The sequence below is a fragment of the Varanus komodoensis genome, unplaced genomic scaffold (genome assembly GCF_004798865.1).
Source record: "Varanus komodoensis strain SLA01 unplaced genomic scaffold, ASM479886v1 scaffold37, whole genome shotgun sequence".
NCBI classification, from domain to species: Eukaryota; Metazoa; Chordata; class Lepidosauria; order Squamata; family Varanidae; genus Varanus; species Varanus komodoensis.
Genome location: NW_025335889.1, coordinates 7,599,597 through 7,620,668, shown reverse-complemented (window position 1 = coordinate 7,620,668; position 21,072 = coordinate 7,599,597). Strand labels below are relative to the sequence as shown.

At 43.2% G+C, this 21,072-nt stretch overlaps 1 protein-coding gene across 1 annotated transcript; it reads right to left on the bottom strand.

Moving 5' to 3' along the window:
* Positions 1–14,506: 14,506 nt before the first annotated feature.
* On the bottom strand, positions 14,507–18,382 carry SLC32A1 (solute carrier family 32 member 1). The gene is made up of 2 exons (XM_044440372.1): positions 18,005–18,382; positions 14,507–15,694 (listed from the first exon to the last, which is right to left on the bottom strand). The coding sequence occupies exons 1-2, from the start codon at positions 18,380–18,382 to the stop codon at positions 14,507–14,509; spliced, it is 1,566 nt and encodes a 521-aa protein (XP_044296307.1).
* Positions 18,383–21,072: the final 2,690 nt, after the last annotated feature.

Here is a 21,072-nt window from a genome sequence, read left to right as displayed (position 1 = left end):
TCAACTTTCTATCCTGTTTTGATTTTACATGTAAAGCTGTTGAGAATAAAGACATTTATAGTATCTGCTGGAGTGATCGCTTTCGTCGGGAAGGAGTGCCAGCCACACGACACATAGGCACAAAATATACTGATCACAATTTCTGTTGCTAGGCCAGCATTTGAGAGGGGGGAGTTCCATGTTTGCCCCTTGTGCTGGTGCTTTGTATCACTGCATGGTCCTCAACTCTATGGTAATGAGATGGAAGAATGAGCCTGTTTCCCCACTCCTAATTAGAAATACCTTTCAAAAACCATTCATTTCAGGTGGGGTTCAGGCCAGCTTTTGCCATGGAAACAGCTTTGGTTGCCCTGTACAATGACCTATGTCGGAGTAGAGCGGGATTTGACCCTGTTGATATTCCAGGATCTCTCAATGGCTTCAAAGTCCATCAACCATGGTGTCCTTCTGGGACAACCATCTGATCTGGAATTGAAGGTTAGCGCATTACAGTAGTTCCAACCTTACATGGATGAATGGCTTCAAAATATTGCATTTGATAGCTCTACTTCTCTTTTTCATCTTCCTCAGATGAAGCTGTGCATGTGATAAATCAATGCACTGAATGAGTGTTAATAAGCTGGTATTCAGTGTAGAGTATACTGAGATGCTGTCAGTGGGAGGTTCTTCTGATTGGAAGGAGGGTGCTCTACCTTTTCGGAATGGTATTGCCCTCCCCTTGAACAAGCAGGCTTGTAACTTGGGGACTACTCTTGAACCAGCTTTGTTACTTGAATTTCTTTGGCCTCAGGGGAATGGAGAATCTTCTCCTGGCCATATCCCTATCTAGACAGGAATAACTGGGTTTCAGTAATCTGTGCTCTGATAACCTGCAGGTTAGACTACTATAATTTACTCTGTGTGGGGCTGCCCTTGGAGACAGTTCAGAAGCTGCATCCTGCTCAAAATGAGATTAATGTTGAATTAATTAACAGGGAGCAGAAGATTTGAACATATAACCCCAAATTTGACCTGCTTGAATTGGCTGTTTGTATGCTTCTGAGTCTGATTCAAGGTGCAGTTCTTAAGTTACATGGCTTGGGACCATAATGCCTGATACATAATCCCTCTCCTGACCTGAACTTGCATGGACATTGCAATTAAGATTGGAAACATCAAAGTGCCACCTGCAAGGGAAGCTTGAAAGGTCACAATAATGGAGAGGTCCTTTTCTCCCACTGGGCCTGCCTGGTGCCAACACTATCATCTTTCCACATCGGATTAAGACATTACAAGGATTTCAAAGTGTATGAAGGAAGCACTAATGTCAGCTGTCCTTAACAGATCTATTAATCTGTTGATATTGTTTTAAAAGTTAAATTGTATATTGTTTCAGATGTTGTATATTGAAACTTTCTCCTGCACTTTATGAGTGGTTTGCGATTTGTGTGTATGAGTTTCTGTGAATTGCCCAGATCTTCAGCATCAAGCAGTATGGACATGAATTGCACATTTCATTCCTTAGTAACATCTTGAGGTCTTTACGAACACTTGTCCAATGTGAATACTTTCTGTTAGATATAAGTGGTGGCATGTGTTCATCACCATCACTCTCATCCATGCATGGCAACTCTTAAACCTTGGTATCATTGAGAAGCCTCTGTCATCCTGGTTCATGTTGGTACTGCTCTTCTGTAGAACCGTATTAATCACTCCCTCTAATACTGAGCTCAGTGGTCGAGTGCTGATGGTTTTTTAACTAAAATAGGAAAGAAGGGAATATTGGCATGCTTGGGTGAACCTGAAAGTTTGCAGAAGTAGAACAACTCTCTGGGAGGGCAAAAATCTAAAGGAACCAAGACAAACAAACCCAAGCACCCTATTGTGGTCTGAATGTGCCTGATAGCAATAGAACGCTGCATGTCTGGGTGAAAATGAGGAAAATCTGAGAAGGGGGAGAAACAAAAGAAAGCCCTGGAAGATGGTATGGCTGGACAGTATGCTGAACTAGAGCACTTCACACTGCAATCTTTTGTTGAGGATTATGTTAGTTTCTCCTTATACCCAGCCTTCATTTCCTAGACCATAGTGAACCAGCGATTTTCTGTAGCCTCATTTTACTTGTTTAATGGCCAGTAGGAGTTGAGAGATGGAGATCATTTCTACCAAGGCCAACAGATATCATAGAGTGTAAGCATACCATAGGGTTACCCTCTGAGAAAAGATAATAGGCAAGAATCAGGCAATAAAAGCAAATATCAAGAATTTTCCCAGTAGTGCCAGTGATAATATACAGATGGTCAGCTCTGAAAAATGAATAATTTGTTTTTATTCAATTTTTCAGAGTTGAATTGAATTATTAAGTTATTATTAGTTAATCTAATAGTCAAATAATAATCAAGTTATTATTTAATTAATCTTCCTTAAGTAACCAGTGCTCTTGACCCTAATAAAATTGGACACATGTTCAATATCGTTCAGCTTGATTTTGTACAGTCTCATTGAACATGTGAGGATTCCAGGCAGCCAAATAGGGAAAGCTAGTGTTTTTTCAATTGAGCAGGAATGGCTGGACATCCCTCTGTGGGAACTTGCTATTGCTGGTAGGTGATTTAAAGGATTAGATCAATTTTTATTCATTTATTCATGCACGGCACCAATTCAGTGGGGAGCAGTCAGGTCCTGAAGATTTTAGAAAAGTAATTAAAATACTTGTTAAAAGCAATGCTTGCACTGGGCTTAGAAGGGTTAAGTTTTCATGGACATTTAGCACTGTCACACAAATTGACCAATACTTACCTGTGATTCTATGCGGCATAATTCAACAATCACTGTGGGGGTACTTGTTAGAAGAAAAAATTTTTTCCTAGGAACACTGTTTGCTTTAAAGAACTCCCTGGTCATTCAGAGGACTGGGATGGTTAGCCAGGTCTCTTATTTTATTTTTGGCTGGGTCTTTTATTATCTTTTAATGTTCTTTTATGCTATTTAAATTAGGTTTTATCTTGTTAATGGTTTTCTCTATTGTATTTCTTAGTTTTTAATCATTTGTTGTAAACCTCCCACAGAGCATCAGCTATGGGCAGTATAGACATGTAATAATAATACTGTATTAACAATAATATTGTTTGGCTGCTGAAAAATTGATCCCATCCCTGCCATAACTGAGTTTCCGATGGTGGGGGATGTCATCTGGACTATACTCAGAAATATGGTACCTATATCATCATCCCTGTGAAAAAGGTCACATCACATAGTGTAGAAAAGATGATCCTTGCACTGGCAGTCAAAAAAAAAAGTCCTGAAAGATCATTCAGTCATGAGAGGAGCTCTTTTTACTTGCTTTAGCTTCCAAACAGAATGCCTGGGCACAACAGCTTAGAGCTGCTCTCTTGAGAAGAGAAGGTGTCTAATTAACCTGCTTTCAGTTCATCCATCTCATATTTCAGTAGGAACTTATTGAGTACACGCTTTTCAAATCAATATAAGAACCAAAACAAAATTACCCTTTGGCATTTGTACTTCTCATACTTTTCTGCTGCAATTCTTAGGGCAAAACAAATGCTCACAAAAATGTGCAGATTTGCAGAATTGTAATATCTTCATGAAGATGCCAGGTGCCAAGAGGTACAGCAGTAGTTCATGGGGCATCCAGAGTGCCAAAGCTAAACACAAATACATAGGGAGATATTTCCAGTTCAAAATCATGGCAATTTGGTGATGAAAAAGCCTGCCAGCTTTAAAGACCAGAGACATTAGTAGCAGCACTGCTCTCAGTTCTGCTGCAATCAAAGAAGCCTCCTATCTCTCACTGTCAACTCACGCAGTAAAAGCATAGATCAACTCAAAGACTAAAAGCCTGAATCAACAAAAGGTTTCCTCTAGCAATATAACAAGATTCAGATGCACCATAAGGCCATCTTTGATGGTCCCAGGCAGTCCACCCTTTGCATCCGATTTGGGCCTGAAAGACAAAGCAAGAGTGTTGGTGCATGGAGGGTAACACTGCAGGACAGCATCACAGATCACAGGGCCTGACAGCTAAGGTGCCTTACCTTCCCATTTCCTAGCTTTGGAGGTTTGGACCAAATAGGCATATGTCTTAAACTTGATTGTAAGACATATTAGCCTCTTCCAGCCTGGTGCCCCTCAGATGTTTGGACATGTTGGAGTTGAAATCCCAAACATCTAGAGAACTTTAAGTTGGAGAAATATGAAGATAAAATAAAGGCAACACAAGTACAGCTATGATTCCTTTTATCAGCCCAAGTCTTGTGTTTACCTTCCTTCCTTTCTTCCCTCCTTCACTCTTTCCTTCCTTCCTTCCTGTCTGTCTTTATCCCTCTCCTTGCATCTTAAAACATTCTATCACATGAAATTCACCCACCAAAAGCTGCAATCTTATTTGCTTCCTTAAGCTTTGCTACTAAATCCAAAGTAATGCTATTCAAAGGTTCATCAATTACCTAATAAGTATCCTGATGTGTGTGTGCATGTGCAAAATATAATGTACTGTACATATTTCATGTTTGAAGGAAAGCCACTGTGATCCAGTGGCTTAATCACTAATTTTGTATCTGGGAAATGTCTTTCTGTTGCAGTGCCTTTGAAAGCCAGCCTGTTTTGCCTTCAGTTGCCCATCTATAAATTGGGAATAGTTGTGACCTACTTATTCTAGAGATAAGAGGGGGAAAAACTTTAATAGTGCAATTTGATGAATGCCTACTTAGAAGTAAGCCTCACTCTGTTCAATGGGATGTGTTTATAGGATATCAACCTCAATCCCTTGAGAAATTAATGGTGTGATCTGTGTGATCATGAGCATCTTGATTTAGAACTGAGGCCATATATATAGGTTTCTATGTTGGCAGCTCTTGCAATCCTGTTTGGGTCATAAGTCCTCTGTTGGCCTCACACAATCCAGCAGGAGATTACATGGGTAGCATAAATGTCTGAATGAGCTCTTTCATTCAGAAGAGAACAAGTCTGATCCATCAATAGTACAGCTGTATATCTTCAGTTGGGTGACCTTTCAGTTGAGAAATCAGGATTATACATTGTCCTAAGCAAGGCAATACTTAAAAAAAAAACCAAGCCCTGCTATTTCAGAATTTTGAGCTTAGTTGAAAGTTTTTATTTAGGTCAGTCACATTTTCCAGCAGGGGCATCACTAGGCATTTAAAAGATTTGAGGCCCAGGCCCACAGGACACAAGTCCACATAAGGGTCATGCATAAATACACTAAGGTATGTCAAAGGAGGCCAACCTTTGGCTTGTGAGCCTAATAGGAAGTCCATCCAGATGCAATCCTTCCAAGGATTTTTCTGCACTCTGTAACAGCTGCCCAGCACCTCCCTTGAATGCCCCCTTACTCTTGCTGTCACCGTGCTGAATCCGAAAAAGAAGAAATGCAGTGATGCATTGTGGTGGCCCTGGCAGGAGGGGATACCACACAGCAGTGGCAGGTATTATCTTAGGCAGCAACAGAACTGTTCTGGATTGGCAGTGCAGTGAGGATGCATGAAACTATGGCTCTCTCCCTTTCTATGCTCTGCAGTTTCTCGGGTTGTCTATCCATGGGATGAGACAAGAAAATCCTATTCTATGACATTAGGGGCAACTTCACTATTTATTTCACTATTTATTTATTTAACCTCCAAATAGCTGGGGCTCTTGGTGCATAAGTTCCTTTCCCAACACTAAAAAAAGCAGGATCCATTGAGACATTTTCTCACCTATTCTAATGGATTAGAGACCAATGCAATCTTCTTATGGGTTTTTGTTTTTGCATTTGCGTTTGCTTTGCTTTTTGTGCAAACTCTTTTAGATACTTAAGGTAATTGTACCCATTAGTCAACATGGATAAGCTTATATAGCTTTGAGGTTTTATTTTAAAATTGCACTGCTTCATATGACCACAAGATGGCAATATAAAAAAGACTTGTGTGATATTTTCAAATTCAGCTGTTTCGTAAGACCTGGAAAAGCTACACTGAGGCTGCATCAGCAAATTAGTGATGATGTAGAATTGGACTGATTAATGGTATCCTCATATTATAAAGTCTCTCTCTCTCTCTCTCTCTCACACACACACAGAGAGAGAGAGAGAGAGAGACAGAGAGAGAGAGAGACAGAGAGAGAGAGAGAGAGAGAGAGAGAGAGAGAGAGAGACAGAGAGAGACAGAGACAGAGAGACAGGAGGGCAATGACCATACCTTAGCTGTTCCTTGAACAGGCAGTTTTGTTTCAGGAAGCAAGTGGCTATTTGTTTACCAAAGAGAGGTAAGTATGTGACCACTAATATATATTTGTAGGTAAAACTTCTGGGGAGTGAAGTGTAGCCAAGAAACATGCACAATTCCTACATTACTTTCTGTGTAGGCGAGGATGGATCCACATCCTGCACATTCCTGTTATATAGGTCCTGTCAAATACCTATATAAAAATGTGATCTATTGCAATTTGAGCATTACTATAACTGATCAAAACTGCATGCAATATTGTGATTGAAAATGGAATAATACACAGTTACCTTCTATATACTTACTAATTTTATCTTTAATAATGCTTTCAACCAATTTACCTGGAACAGCCATTAAGCTGGAGCAAGAGAACAAGAAGATGGCCATCTGGAAACCCTAGAGGGCTGGGCTGGGGCACTAGACAGCTTAAATTTGCCTCCTCACAGGCTTGAGGCTCTGCACCCCTGGCTTATCTTATGTTGGATAGGGCTCTATGTGATGGACCTCTCCAGGCACTGGAACCCTATGTGATTAAGGAAACTGTACCTTCAAGGGCCATTGGAACAATAGAAACAAAACAGTAAGAAAGCATTTGTAAAAACCCTCCCATCCAAAAACCTGGATGCTTTCAGACTTTCTAAACTCTTTTCCGTCTTCACAACAGCAAGCTTTGGAATGCTAATTGCCCTTATTTCCTTGAAACGCATGTGCAAGCCAAGATATTGTTCTGTGCAGTTCTCCTCCATCAGTATGAGGCTCCAGGACCTCAGTATTCTTGTGAAGGGGGGGGAGGGGGAGACGTGGGTAGGGGGTGAAGACCATTCATAAATCAAGCAAGGAAATGCTCAGTGGCAGCCCTTGGATTCTGAGTGTTGGAGTGATGCAGCAGCTCCCCCTAAAGTGAAAACTTGTGTTACACAGGTTCCAATATTACCCAGTTGGTTCCACAGCAGCGCAGCTGGTAATTTTCCATCAAGGCAACTTCAAGATGCTTCTGGGGATGAGTCAGGAGGACACTGTCAGCCTGCGCGTCCCTTTCCCAGCTTGTGTCCCCAGCAGCAAGAGTATGAAAGAAGCAGAAGTTATTGGGAGAAAATTAAAGGGATTCCAATAAACAGATATACTGTAGCTTTCAACACAGTTCTTTCCTTGATCCTGATGGCAAAAGAACAGAATGAAGTTCTTGAGTAATTTATATCAGGTAAAACCCAGGGAAATACATCCCAAGACATGCAGGCTTAATTTGTACCCTTAAGAACTCCCCCACCCTTCATGCTGCAAACTGAAAGCTGAATTAGGAGTAGCAAAATTGGGATTATCAGTGCATCATTAATTTAGAGTTAAGAAACTCAGTGAATTTTATAAGATTTACTCCAATTTACAATGCTTAGGGTTGCAACAAAATAACATCTCTGAAATGTTTCTGAAGCATTCAAGTTATACAGAGTTCTGTTGGACAGAGAGAAAAACCATGCGAAGTTCAAAAGGCGGCTGCCTGCCTTGCTCTAAACTTGCCTGGAATTGGTTAGGTAGCCTTAGGCAATCTACTCTCAACTCCTCCCCCTGCAATAAGGGGATGAAAATGGAGCAACCCACCTTGCAGCACTGTTGTAAGGATTATCACAAGATTCTTTTTGTTTAGGACCAGTAAGGCAAATGTGTTTTGTTTGTGATCCAGACTTCAAATTCATTACCTGCCTGAGCCGAGGTTGGAATGGCGAGGCCACTGCAGGACCAGGGAAAGCAGGTGAGAAGGAGAAGCGTTACCCTGCGGTGCTGGTCTCTTCTATTTAAAGGCAGAGGTGCTGGTGCAGCTGTGCCTCTTGAGGATGGATGTACAACCGTCTGCATTCGCTGAGCCCTTGCTGATCTCCAAGAAACGCCTACCAGAGAAGGGGTGATGTCCCTTTGGCTGTGTTTTGTTCCGCAGTACACAAGACAAGAAAGAAGAGGCATCCTCACAGAGACTTTATTCAAAAACTGGGGGTGGGGGAACCAGCATGGCCTGGCTGAGAATGATGGGAGTTGCAGCCTGACACATCTGGAGCGCACCAGTCTGCAGAAGGTTGCAACACTCAAAGGCTTTCTGGTGTGGCACAGAGAACCTGTGAACCTCCAAATATTGGGAGGTTACAACTCCTATCAGCCCTGACCTTTGAAGCTAGGACTGATGGAAGTTGGAATCCAACAGCATTTGGAGGACTACAAGTATCCCTATGCATGAGCTAAGAGATGTAAGATTGGGTTGAAATATGCTTTCGAGAAGGGATGGCAGTAGATATCTCTAGAGGTTTTGGAATTTAACTCCCAAAAAACTTCTCCTGGCAAGGCCAGTAGTCAAGAATGCTGGAAGTTGAAGTCCAGAATTTTTGGAGATCTGTTTTCAGCTCCCCACTGTCATAGGAAAGGGAGGAATCTAGCAGGAAGGGTCTGACATTTCCCCAGACACCCCAATGATGCTGGGCAGCTACAAGTAGATACACAAAATGAATCAGGAACAACTGAGATTGAACGTTGTTTTAAGAACTGCTGGCTGCTAAGCCAAAATTGATTTAGGATGTCATCTTATGGATGCTTAGACTGAAAAAAAGTCCTGTTTTCTGCCAAACTGTACACAGGATGGTATCAGAGTTGATGACAGCAGATGGCTTCCATGGCTGGAGTGGCAAACCTTTCATTTGGAGCCCTGAACCTCCCGGAGGCCATATGCCGACCCCATCCTGCTGCCCAAACGTGTATTAGGATGCCACTTGCTGAAACAAAGGTAGGACATGGTGGCGGGGAGCTGGTGATCCCTTGTATCTGATCCCCCTGAATGTGCTGCCTTTGGCCACACCTCTTCCACTTCTTCCTGCTTTCTCCCGAAGTCAAACGCTCCCCTCTCCGTGCCCAAACATAAATAGAGATGTAGTTAGAACACAAGTTTCTTTAAAGATGCGCACACACCGAAACTTGAGAGCATGCATAAATTAGCAAAGGCAAATTTGTGTGTGCCCGGCCCCTCTTTTTGGTCCTGCCGGGCTGATCTTTTCGGAACCTAGCACCGCCCCCTGGCTTGCGCCCTAAATTTCTAGACTGTGCTCTGTCTGGTTGCTTCAGTCTCAAAGTTCTGGCTTTAACCCCTTGCCACCTTTCTCCCCACACCAAGAACAATCGTTTTCCGCCGGCTGAAGCAATGGCATCTCGCTTTCTCCCTCCCTGCTGAGCACCCCCCCCCCCCCGCGGGCATCGCCTCCGCTTCCCTTTCTGCATTGCAGTCCTCTGCCAATGAGTAAGTGTAATGCGCACACCCCGCCACCGCTTGTGAAACCGATTTAAAAGCACACGTCCGAATCTTCGTTCGAAGAAAGGTTGCCGGAGAGGGGAGCGACTCGACCCCATCGGTACCTATGCCCTGTAAGGGACACCTTGTTTAATTGGCTCGTTTCCTTGTCAATTGTGTTAAGTACTCGTTGCGTTAAAGCACACCGAAAAACAGAAACGCTTCGCCCATAAGGATTACTCGTGTCTGTGCGTACAACCAGCAAGGGGAGGAGGAATCGTGTTATGGGGAGCAGAAGAACGAAAAGCACGCTTATAATCTCTGTTGCTCGGCTGTCACGCAACGGAGGACTTGGATTGCACAGGTGTGTGCGTAAGGGAACACCCTCGTCCTCGCCTTTCCTCTCCCTGAAGATGTCATGGCAATAAGATTCCATTAACTTAAGCAGAGCCAGGAATTAAATCTACGCGGCAAGTCGAGAGGGAAAGTATCCTTTGGCAAGGAACGCGTTCAGTTCTTCTTTTCGGTTGGAAATCCAGCTGGTTGTGGCTTGCTTGGGTTTCTTTCTTACCCGTTACTTTTAACACAGCAAAAACCTGACACCTGAATGACCAACACTGCAGAACCGACACCTTCAAAGTCAAACCCATTTTTAAAGATAATTAGGAAGCCTCGTGTGTTTGCTTGTTTGTTTCTCAAAAAGCCGAGCTTGCTCTTGCCTAGAAAGGTACCTGCTGTAATTCTCACCTGCAGAATATGTTCCTTCACCAAGATTATTTTGCAAGATGTCTTCCTTTCAAAAGAGAATTCCTCCCCACGCCCACGCTCGTTTTAAGAAATACTCTGTAACAACTGCTCGGTTATGGTCATCGCATTATCAGACCGCTTCGGGGGCTTAGAGATTTTGCCCACCGCAGAGCATCTCACGGTGCGATTGTTAGGCGCGCGAGATGAAAAGGCATAAACGATGTAATTTTAGGCAGGGAAGAACGCTCGTTCGTTACCCCCACAGGCCTTAAAAGTCACGTGAATGAATGATAATGTCGTCTAAAAGTATTTTTTTAAAAACGGGCTCCTCAGATTTCCAGTAATGAAGGGACATTTGGTACGAATAGATTTCAGCAGCATCCTAACGGAAGTACCAAGCGGGACTTATGAAAGTGACAGCGCTTAAGTGTATAATGCTATTGGGGTGTATTCTTGGAGCAGAGTCCACTACATTGAATGCGCAGAGAAGTAGCAAACACACAGCTACACAAAAAATTATGCTTAGCTTTCAGAGTAACATATACATGCAAGCAGAGACAGACAAAACAGGCCTATGATCGTTCAGACAAGGAAAACAAAAGCCCTACAACTCGCAGCATGCCCCAACCAGCATAGGATCGCACCCTTTTCCCTATTTCTGTTCTATCGTTCACTAACCGTGCAATCTTAAACGGGTCTACTGAGAAGCAGGTGTCATTGCTTTCAATGGAACTGAGTCCCAAGTCGGTCCATTTAGGACTGCCTATTTTCTATAAATAATTCTGTATAATATTTTTGATAAATAGAAGTCTTTCTCTTCGAGGAAGGAACTCTGTTTTCTTTTTGCATGGTGATCTTTCAGAAAAATGCAGAGTCAATTTTAGTATATGAAACTACTGCTGCTATTGCTTCTTACTGTCTCTGAAGTGGGTTATTTTGACTGAGAAAACCAAAGAAAACGAAAATGCTACCGCGCACAAATTTCTTGCTCGCATTACACATAATGCTAAAGGCATTTCTATGTAAAACACTCTGTGAACAGAGCAAATAACTGCAATGTTCCTGCAGGTTTTGGGAAAAGAAACGTTAACTGACCACTAGATGTCACTGTTTTAATTTTTCCTAATTTCGAGATCGATAATGATTGTTCAAGCTTATTTAATTATCTCTTACTGGAAGACAGACCAATTACGAGTTGATGGTGATGGTGTTGATAGAAAGAATCTTCTGATGGCTTTGTTGTCTCCAGCAATAGAGCTGTAGCCCAGGACTTGGATTAAGATTCGATTACTCTAGATCTGAAATGGAATTTTTTCTCCTCTGTAGTCTTAAATATAATTCTTTCTTTCCCTCTGCAATAAATGGACATCCTTTACAATTTGCATTTTGTTGCTCTCTTCCTTCAGGTTACCTTCCCTCAAGTTCTTTTATTTTGCAATAACCCAGACAAGGAATGTATATAACTAATACTAGGTTACACCTTTGGGCAAGTCAGGGATGCTTCTAAGTTCTAACTATGTTTCAACACTAGTTCAGATATTGGAGTTCATTTTTTTCAGATCACATCTGAAAAAACCACTGACTTATCAGAGAAAAGAGTTTAAAATAAATAGCTCTAATTCTTAGGAATACTTATTTTTGAACTAAGAAACACCATTCAGGAAAGAAAAACAGACAGGCAGACAAAAGACAGACAGCCTGTGAGCATCCCCAAGAACTGAGCATCACTAAAATTGGTAAACAACTGGAAATCCAAAAATAGCCCAAACTGTTTGTCTATTCACATACATATGTTTTAGGATCTGAACAGGAGCTTGCACTAGAAAAATACAGAATGGAAACATTTAAATGAATGAAATATCACTTTAATTTCAGTCTCACCATAAAAGTTCACTGGAAATCAGAAAACAAGACTAAATCACACACGCACACATACCCCCAAACTTTAACCAACCAACTCCCCTTTCCTGTGCATTTTTTAACAATATCCATCTCCACTCTGGTTCCTCCAAACTTGTTACACTACAAGTCCCATCACCTTCAGACAACATGGGGATAGTGTCAGCTGTAGAAGGTGGGAAGTTGGTGAAGACATCTAGAAGGTGGGAAGTTGGCTGTCCATCCCAGGAAGGTGTTTTTCACTGCTTACCCTAACATGGCAGCTGGCTGTGAACAGGGGGAGTGCTTTTCAACCCTGTGATTCCCCTCCCTGCAATCTAAAGTGGTATAGTCCAGAAAGAGCTGCACCATGCCTTATTCAGAATGTTCAGTTTGATTCTAAGAGCAGGCAGAACTTGGGGTTCCATTTCCATATTAGCAACTCCAACTTGGTCTCAACTTCCTATATGTAAAATGAGTATACTACACACCAATTTCATGTTGTTACAAATTATAGGATGTAATAGCTGGTGAAATAGTGTGCATATTAAAAAGACCATAGGAATTGATGAACAAGAAGAATTCGTAAGTTGGGGAACTGAAACAAAAGACACAATCAGCTATACACTGCTGGGACATATAATGAACTTGTATTGTTTTGTCTCTCTGATCCAGTCAAGACAGTCATATAAACTGGAATGAAAGTGGCAAAGCAAGAACATGTATTTCCTTTGCATGTTCTCGGTTCTTCCTTAGAGAGATCTTTGTCATGTTTAGTGGTACGCACTGACACTTGGTTTTATTTAGATGGGGTGTGAGCTTACAGACAGAGGCCATAACCCTATCACACTCACTGGGGAATAAATCCCATTGAAATCAGTGGGGCTTACCTCTAAATAAGCATACACAGGACTATGCTGCAGGTTTACCAGCTCAAATATTTGCACCTGCTATGAATTCACTTCTTACCTTAGACAAGTCCTGTCTCTCAACATCTGCCTTGCAGGCACAGTTAAACCTTACTATCTGTGCTTACCTAGAAGATGTCCTCACTGAACTTACCCAGACTTACTTGCAGGTAAGTGGGTATAGCAAGCTTCCTCAGTTTGGTTCACTGCAGATGCATAGAACTACAACATTGCCTGGGAATGATGGGACTTGCAGTCAAACACATCTGAAGGGCACCAGGTGGAGGACAGCTGACACAGAGGACTGCAGACCTCTAAGGGTTGCTGCAATGAGATAAGACACATGAACTGCTTTAGAACATGAGAAAAGCCCCGCAGGATCAGACCGAGGGGCCATCTAGACCAGCATCCTGTTTGCACAGTGGCTAACTGGCTTCACGTGGGAAACCCACCATCTGGACATGACTTCGAACACACTGGAGAGCTAGGCAAGCCCTATTGTTGTCTTCTCTAGAACAAACCATGCCAGCCATAGTTATTATGGTTTCTCTTTATTGTTGGATATATTTATGTACCACATTATATGATAAAGATAAATTTTCTGATATACATTTGTCATCTTATTTACCACAATTACACCACACATACATTTGAAACAGCTCCACAGATCTGGTAGTTGCACAGAATGGTTTTCTTGTGTGTGTTTTGTTTCATATCCAGAGTACTTTTCAAATCCAACAAATTGATGATTGATTGACTGATTGATTCAGGTAATTTAGAAATAAACATGACCCAATCCAGAACTGAACCCCAAGTCTCCGATTGCAGCTGGAGGCCAGATGACTCTTGATTGAAATGGGAAGCACAGGGATCAGACATGACTTGGAATGGAAGAGTTAAGCAGTCCTTACTGGTTCTTTTCAATACACACTGTCAACACTGTAGCTTGCTAGGCTCATGGTTGGTCAGCATTGCCATTTTAACATGTTGTTTGAACAATCTAGATCTTGTATTGGGCTTCATCCAGTTGTCTATGCGCTTCAGCGTCCCAGTGCAATGATCCCAAGCAACTGTGCTGACATTCATTTATTTCTTTAAGTATTTTAACAAGGCTAAATTGCATAAAACTTGCAAAAATATTACCATGAAACCTCTGTTTCCAAATAGAGCATTTTACTTCCCTTATAAAGATTGAGACTATTGAATAGATGGGAGAGTGAAATATTTCAAATATTTTCTCTCTGATAATATCTAAATAATACAAAATATATTTATTTTACAGGCTTAGCTTATTTAAAAAGTCTGCAGGGTAAGCATTTGATCTGGAAACTTTGCTTAAGGTTCTGTGATAGAATTTGCCAGGTGTACTTAACTAAAATAACATTTTTCCTTCAAGGGGATGCAACATCATTTGGTTATGTGGATGTTCTGTGTGATTCTCTCTCTCTCTCTCTTCCCCACCTTTTAATGCAACAAGTTCAACCCATTCTTTAGTCTTCTGCATTGGTTCTAAAAGCTTCAATTAGACCTTCTAGTGAGTGAATGAACCCAGACACACTGCATATACCACCTATTACAAAAATGGCCACATCAAAGAAGACATGGTGCCACAAGAGCTTCCTCCACAAAAGCTTGAGGTGGAAGAGACTGGGAAGGAGGAAACAGAGGCCTGCACCTGTGAGGCTTCCTGTCAGGCCCATCAGGAGGGCAAAATGTGGAACATAAATGGCCATCAACAAGGTGAATACGACCAGAGCACACCGGAGGGTCAGCCCCCAAGCTTTGAGCCTCCCATCACCCCCATAACAATTAGGGAAGAAGGCCCTGTTTCCATCTTGGAAGAGAGATCTCTCCAGGACTTCCACAGCTGCAAAGAAGGGCAATGGATATGAAAGCAAGGCCTTGGCCACCAAGAAAATGTTAACAACAGCTCTAATGGTGGATGGCAGGTTGTCTGTGATGACTTCTTTTGTGTCGTCAGCCCAAGTCAGATAGGCTACCAAGGCAAAGAGTCCCTTCAGGATGCAAGCAGCTATGTGAGTCCAGTTCATCATGCAATGGAACTCCTTGGGGTTCTGCATGTTCCCTTCTAAGGAAGGCAGAAAGATCTGGGAGGTATAGCTGAAGACAATGATGCCAATAGAAATGGGAAACTTTTTCACATCAATGTAAAACTTGACTTTGTCCCATGCCCAGTCACGGGCTCTGGAAAGACAGTAGGCAATCACCAAAATGTTGATCACAAAATGGGCCAAGGTGCAGAGCAAGCTGAACTTGGAGACGGCCTTGAGGTTCTTCAAGAAAGCACAAGGCAGGAGCACAGCTGTGGCAATGATGGACCATGATTTCTGGGAGACTGGCAAGCTCGGGAAGCTGTTGTACATCAGGTTGCCACTGACCACGACATAGAGGATGCAGGTCATGACCAGCTCTATGATCTGAGCTACATTCACAATCCTGCCCCCAAGCGTGGGAAACCTGGGAGTGCAGCAGGCATTAGCAATGTCCACATAGGAGTCTCTCACCCTGACTATCTCCCCATCTTCATTCTCTTCGTAGAGACAGGCAATAAGAATTTTCCCAGTGTAGCAGCAAACCACAGCTGCAAAAATAATTAAAAAGAGTCCTAGGTATCCACCATGAAGAATAGCATAGGGCAGGCCAAGGACAAACATCCCCTAGAAAGAGACAAAATGGAGACTGTATTGCTCATTTTATTTTGCAATTGGCAACTCATACTTTTGTGCAATTGATATGCACAAAAGCAGACAGCAGGGACATGTTTTCTTTTTCCTGTTCCATGGAGTCAAACAAAAATCAAGCCTTTTAGAAATGGGTCTGAGAAAGAAATTGTATACTTTATTTTCCAGCAGAGAATACCTCTTAAAGAACAGGCAGTCATATGCATTCATGAAGTCCTTATGCAAACAAGAAAATGTATTTTTAGCTAGGGAAAAAAGCCCTGCCATTTAAAGAATTAAGTTGCAAAAAAGAAAGGGCTATTTATAAATTTCCAAAAACCCTCAAATGTGTTTAAAAATCTATGATGTTTCATTATTAGTGTTAGTTACCATCACCATTACCATTATCATCAAGGCTGCAATTCTGAACACATTACGGAGGCAGGAAGTCCCACTGAACATTATGGGATCAACAACCATACAACATGCTTAGGGTTGCACTGCATATCTTTTAAGAGCACCTTGATCCCTTCTCCCTCCCTCCCTCCCTCCCTCCCTCCCTGTGTGTGTGTGTGTGTGTATCAAAAACAGAAGCAACTAGCTCAAAATGCTGCACTTGGTAAAAGGAAAAGATATACTAGAATCACTGAGAAGGGTAATTATCCCTATCCCTTCCCATTCCATAAGCTTTTTGTACCTTATTCTTATAAAAGAGTAAGACATTCGTACAAACTAATTTTTAAAAAGTTGTACAGCACCTTGTGCACTCTAAGGAACAATTAAAAATGTGGATCCTTGAAACTGCTATATATTGTCACTTGAAGGAAAGTCCCAAGCAGTTTCCCTAAGCCTCCAAGAATCTGCAACACTGCAAAGAAATGTTGGTTAATTCATTATTCTAAAGGTAAAAACTGGTGTTTGAGGTATATAAAATGTTTCTATTGAATTTAATATCTAAATGACAGACCAGTTCAGTAAGATGTTAAATTAAGCTGAACTGTTTTATAGATCATGTGCAGTGCAATCCTAAGGTAACATTATTCAAAAATAAATCCAATCAAATTCAGTGGGGCTTTTTTCCCTGCTAAGGACGTACAGGATTTCAACCTTAATAAACCCTAAAGGATTATTTTATCCAGGCTTGGATGACTGTAGGATTAATCAAAGACTGTTAAATGTCCCCACTACAAACACAAAAAAGACACGTTGATGAAAGTACATAAGAATTTTTTAAAAAACAACAGCTTCTATTTTATCAATTTTGCATCCCGCCACTTCAAATGAAAAATTTATCACAAATAGGCAGGTGCAACGTATTTTTGTAGGAATGTTTCCTAAGTTTTTGGATGTAATTTCATTACGTCACATTTTGATCATCTTCCAAAGGTGTTCTTATCTTTATGCACCGACACTTTTGTGGGCAGTAATAATAATACTAGGATTTCTTTTAAAATGTGGAGCAATGACAAGGGTTTGCAGATTAAGATCAGTGCCATTTTGTTACAACACAAAAAGAGAAAGAGATGAAAGAATCAGGTGGTTTGTTTCTATTTGTTTTTTCCTTTCTCCTTCTGCAAGTCACATTCCAAATACATTTAACTGAATGAGCAAATCATAATGAAAAACAGATGTATAATGCCCTAGGGAAGGAGGAGCCTCTTCTATTTGGACCGTATGTTGCCTTGGTCATTTGATGACCAGAACTGTGACAGAAGCAGTTCTAGGCACCATAAAAATGAAGTCAGGAGGAAAGACGGGTGAGATATTGGGAGTTCAGTCATTCATATGCAGGATTGTGGGGAGGAGGGTTAAGGTCACGGTCTTTTATGGTCTGGAATCTTGTGAGTTGCGATTTCTCAGCCCCAATAAAGCTTGGCCAGAACTGAGGGAGAAGAGAGGGTCCCTCCCTAAATAAATAAACTTTAATCCCACTGAATGGAACTTTAAAAAGGCTGGGCTTTGTGTGTTGTTTTGTATAAGAAGTTGCGCAGCATAGACCAGCAACGTGGGATCATGCACACATTGTGAGGGTGGTGGCTGAACTAGCTGGCCCCCGGGGAGGGGGCTTCCTGCCTCTAGGGTCGCATGGTTGCACAGGACACACTCGAGGTGACAGAAAGCAGCTGAGCAGGATGGGCTGGGAGACCTGCTCCTGCATAAGGCAAACGTCGCTGCCCTGCACTGTCCGCGGTGGGCTCTTCGAAGGGCGAGGGCAAGTGGCAACCTGGCTCTATGGTGCCAACCTTCTGAGGTGGTCCCAAGGGATCCCGCCCCATCCAGCTGAGAGAAACAGAGCTCGGACATTACCTGGATGGCATTGGTGACGTTCCAGCCAGCTTCCCACGCCGTGATCCTGGGCTTCCCTTGGCCGGACAACTCGGAGCATACGCCTTCGTCCTTGGAGCCAGATGGGGCCAGGGGGCCAGTGCCATCCCGCTGGTAGTGGATATCGCCCTCCAAGGGCGGCTCTCCGCCTTCCTCGCTTCCCTCGGATTTCAAGATGTCCATCTGCAGCCCCTGCCGGTGCTCGTAATCGAGGTCATCGCAGTGGACGAAGCCCACCGCCTCTTCATCCGTGGCAGCCTGGAAACCCATACGGGCAAACATGCCGCTGACTTTCGCCTGGGACTTGTTGGAAACCGAGGTGGCCACATTGGAGATCTTGCTGCGGATCAGCGTCGCCATGATGGTCTTGCTTGTGCCTGGACGGGGGCTGGGAGGGGAGGGTGGTCAGCAAAGACCACGCAGGCGGAAAATGATGAAGAAATGAATATTTCAACTCGAGAGGAAGGGCAAGGCGTGAGGCGGACTCCTGCACCTGCGGCGACTGGCGATCCTCTGCTGCTGGGGGCTGCTGAGGGTGAATCTACCAGGGCGCTATCTCCACTCTCGGCTGGAATTGCACCTGCTCCACTGCAGTGCTCCTTGGACCATGACACCGCTCAAAGGGGCCCCCTTGGCTGCTCCATGTGAAGTTGTCGCCCCCTTCCTGGTGCATAGGCTCTGGAGAGGACCCCCGGCAAGCGTCGAGAAATGGCGGAGCCTGGACGCCCGGCTCAGCTTCCCCAAGGCGCCTTGCCAGCCTCTCGCCCGACGCCCGTCCTTCCTCCTCCTCTTCCTCCTAAGCGATAGAGGCGCGGGTGGGTTGTCTCTCCAGCCTCAGCGGTGCCAATGCGATGCAGAGGACCCTGGGGAGGGGGGAGAGCCAGAGGGGGGGGAGGGAGAGGGACGTGCGATGATCACCAGATTGCCAACCCGAGCCTTCGCCGTTTGCTGTGCGCGACACGTCTCCATCCCCACGCGCTCATCTATCATAAGGAAGGGGAGGGGACGCGGCGACAAGCGGGGAGAGGGAGAGGCGAGGGGAGGTTTGCTGCAGTTCTGGGGGAGGGCACTGCAAGTCCCCACCAAAACCGCCTCTCTGCTCCCCCCCCCGCCCAAGAGGAGCACCCGCACCTCAGAAGCACTGCGGATGGGGGCATTTAAACGCTGCGCGGTATTTCTGCTCCTCCCCAGGCTTGCTCTGGAGAGTGCAGCCTAATCCGGCTTCTGCCCCCCACACCCCTTCAGCAAATCAGAAATCCAAAGGGACAACTCCATGTATATGCTAGGAAGTGAATCTGGCATGTTCCTCCCCTCCACACACACACACACACACACACACGAGTTTGAGATTTATGACCCCCCCCCCCTTTTCCGTTCAATTTGTTTCTCTTTTTCAAGCACTATTATCTTGGACCAAAAAACAAGACTGCCTAAAAGTGGAAGGCGATGCAGAATAATGACAGAAAACCAGGCCTAGAAAAATGGCGGACTGGTTATGTACCTCCTAAGATATAGATATAGGTGTCACTTTGCAGGGGAACAATGTAACGCATACCCCTGGTTCGCATTTATGGCATATAAAGAGAAATGCCAGCATCAAAAAGATTTGTTTTCAACATGTCCATTCCGAAATATATTAGTGTAACGCACTTTCATCCATCTCTATATTGATTTTTCAGAATCCTTCTTTCCATCTTTGAGATTCATAAATATAGTGAATGCACCAAGTTTCTTATTAGGTTAAAGTCAACACCACACTATTAAAAACTTAGCAGGCACTTCATTGTAATCGAGCTGTTTCTGATGCTTTAAAAGACTGCGGCAAGCAATCCTAGTTTTCCGCTGGATAGGAGGCAACAGAAACAGCGCGGGGGAGATTTGGAGATCGAAACCTCCCTTAAAACATCATTAAAGCAGCATCGTTGCAAGAACTCTGCTTCTGATTGCTCAGTCCTCCTCGTTCTCCCCACCCCGAACAGTCATGCTTCTATTAATATGGCAATTAAATGTTCCTAAAATAGGATGCCACCTGAAATACCTACATATTATTTACTGCCTAATTTTATTTATTGCGTGATGTCCCTCTGCGTATGCGTGTGTGAAGGAAGGAGGGGGAACTGAGTCGCTCTCGAAATATTTACATTCAGATCGAGGGATCAGAATCAAACAGGAGAACGAGACACGATGCTTCAAGTGCCACTGGGAACTGCATGCAGAAGTGTCAGTGGTGAATGCCCAGGGCGATAAGATAGGACTGGAATCACGGGGCAAGGTAAGTTGGTTGAAATTTCCCCACAATGCTTTCACTTTGGCTTATGGGATGAGTTTCATTCAGAGACAGAAAGGGTGCCTACTGAGGTCCCAATCCTGTTTAGCTCTCCATCAGCTGTACTAAAACACTCCCCGTGTAGTATCAGGTCTAGTTTGGCAGAAGCATTCATTGCCAACCCGTGTCCCTGATCTCTGGTGCCATTTTGCAATGTGAAAAATGGTTATAAAGTGAAGGATGAACAGATGAATATCCAACTGTTGCAAACCATGCAGAGAACCGTGGTGGCATATAAATAATTTAACAATACTAACAATAGTATTATATTATAAATATGGAATTAGACAAGCTTCAAGGTGAAGAAGGAAGCACAAGGCTGTAACCTCTCTCCAGAGAGGTTTACAATCTCACGAAGCTGTAGCATGCCCTTGCATGTCTGAAGGGTACAAGAAGGAAGGCTCAAACGAGCCATGATTTGCAGAATGATATGGATCGGAAATGGAAGCCCCTGTAGCTCCGAAGAAATTCCAAGGGCACCCTCCTGTGAATTTTGAAGCAGAAAAAGTCCTACAATTCCCAGCATTCCCCAGTCAGCCATGTTGCAGCTTTTTCTGTCTTAACAAGATAGCATCCCAAAATATTTCAGAGCAATGGAAACCACCTATTTAAAGCTTTCGTTAGCTAGTATATAACCATTACAGCTTTAAATGCGTAAGTTTGCATTGCCGAAAGTCACTGTCTCTGCTGCTAATGTTCTAAGAGATGGAGGTCAAAGAAAACC

Excerpts from the sequence above, each read along its gene's own strand:
- SLC32A1 (XM_044440372.1), bottom strand. The coding sequence starts at position 18,382 with ATGGCGACGCTGATCCGCAGCAAGATCTCCAATGTGGCCACCTCGGTT. Across the intron at positions 15,695-18,004 it reads ACGTCACCAATGCCATCCAG|GGGATGTTTGTCCTTGGCCT; the intron begins GTAATGTCCGAG and ends GTCTCTTTCTAG.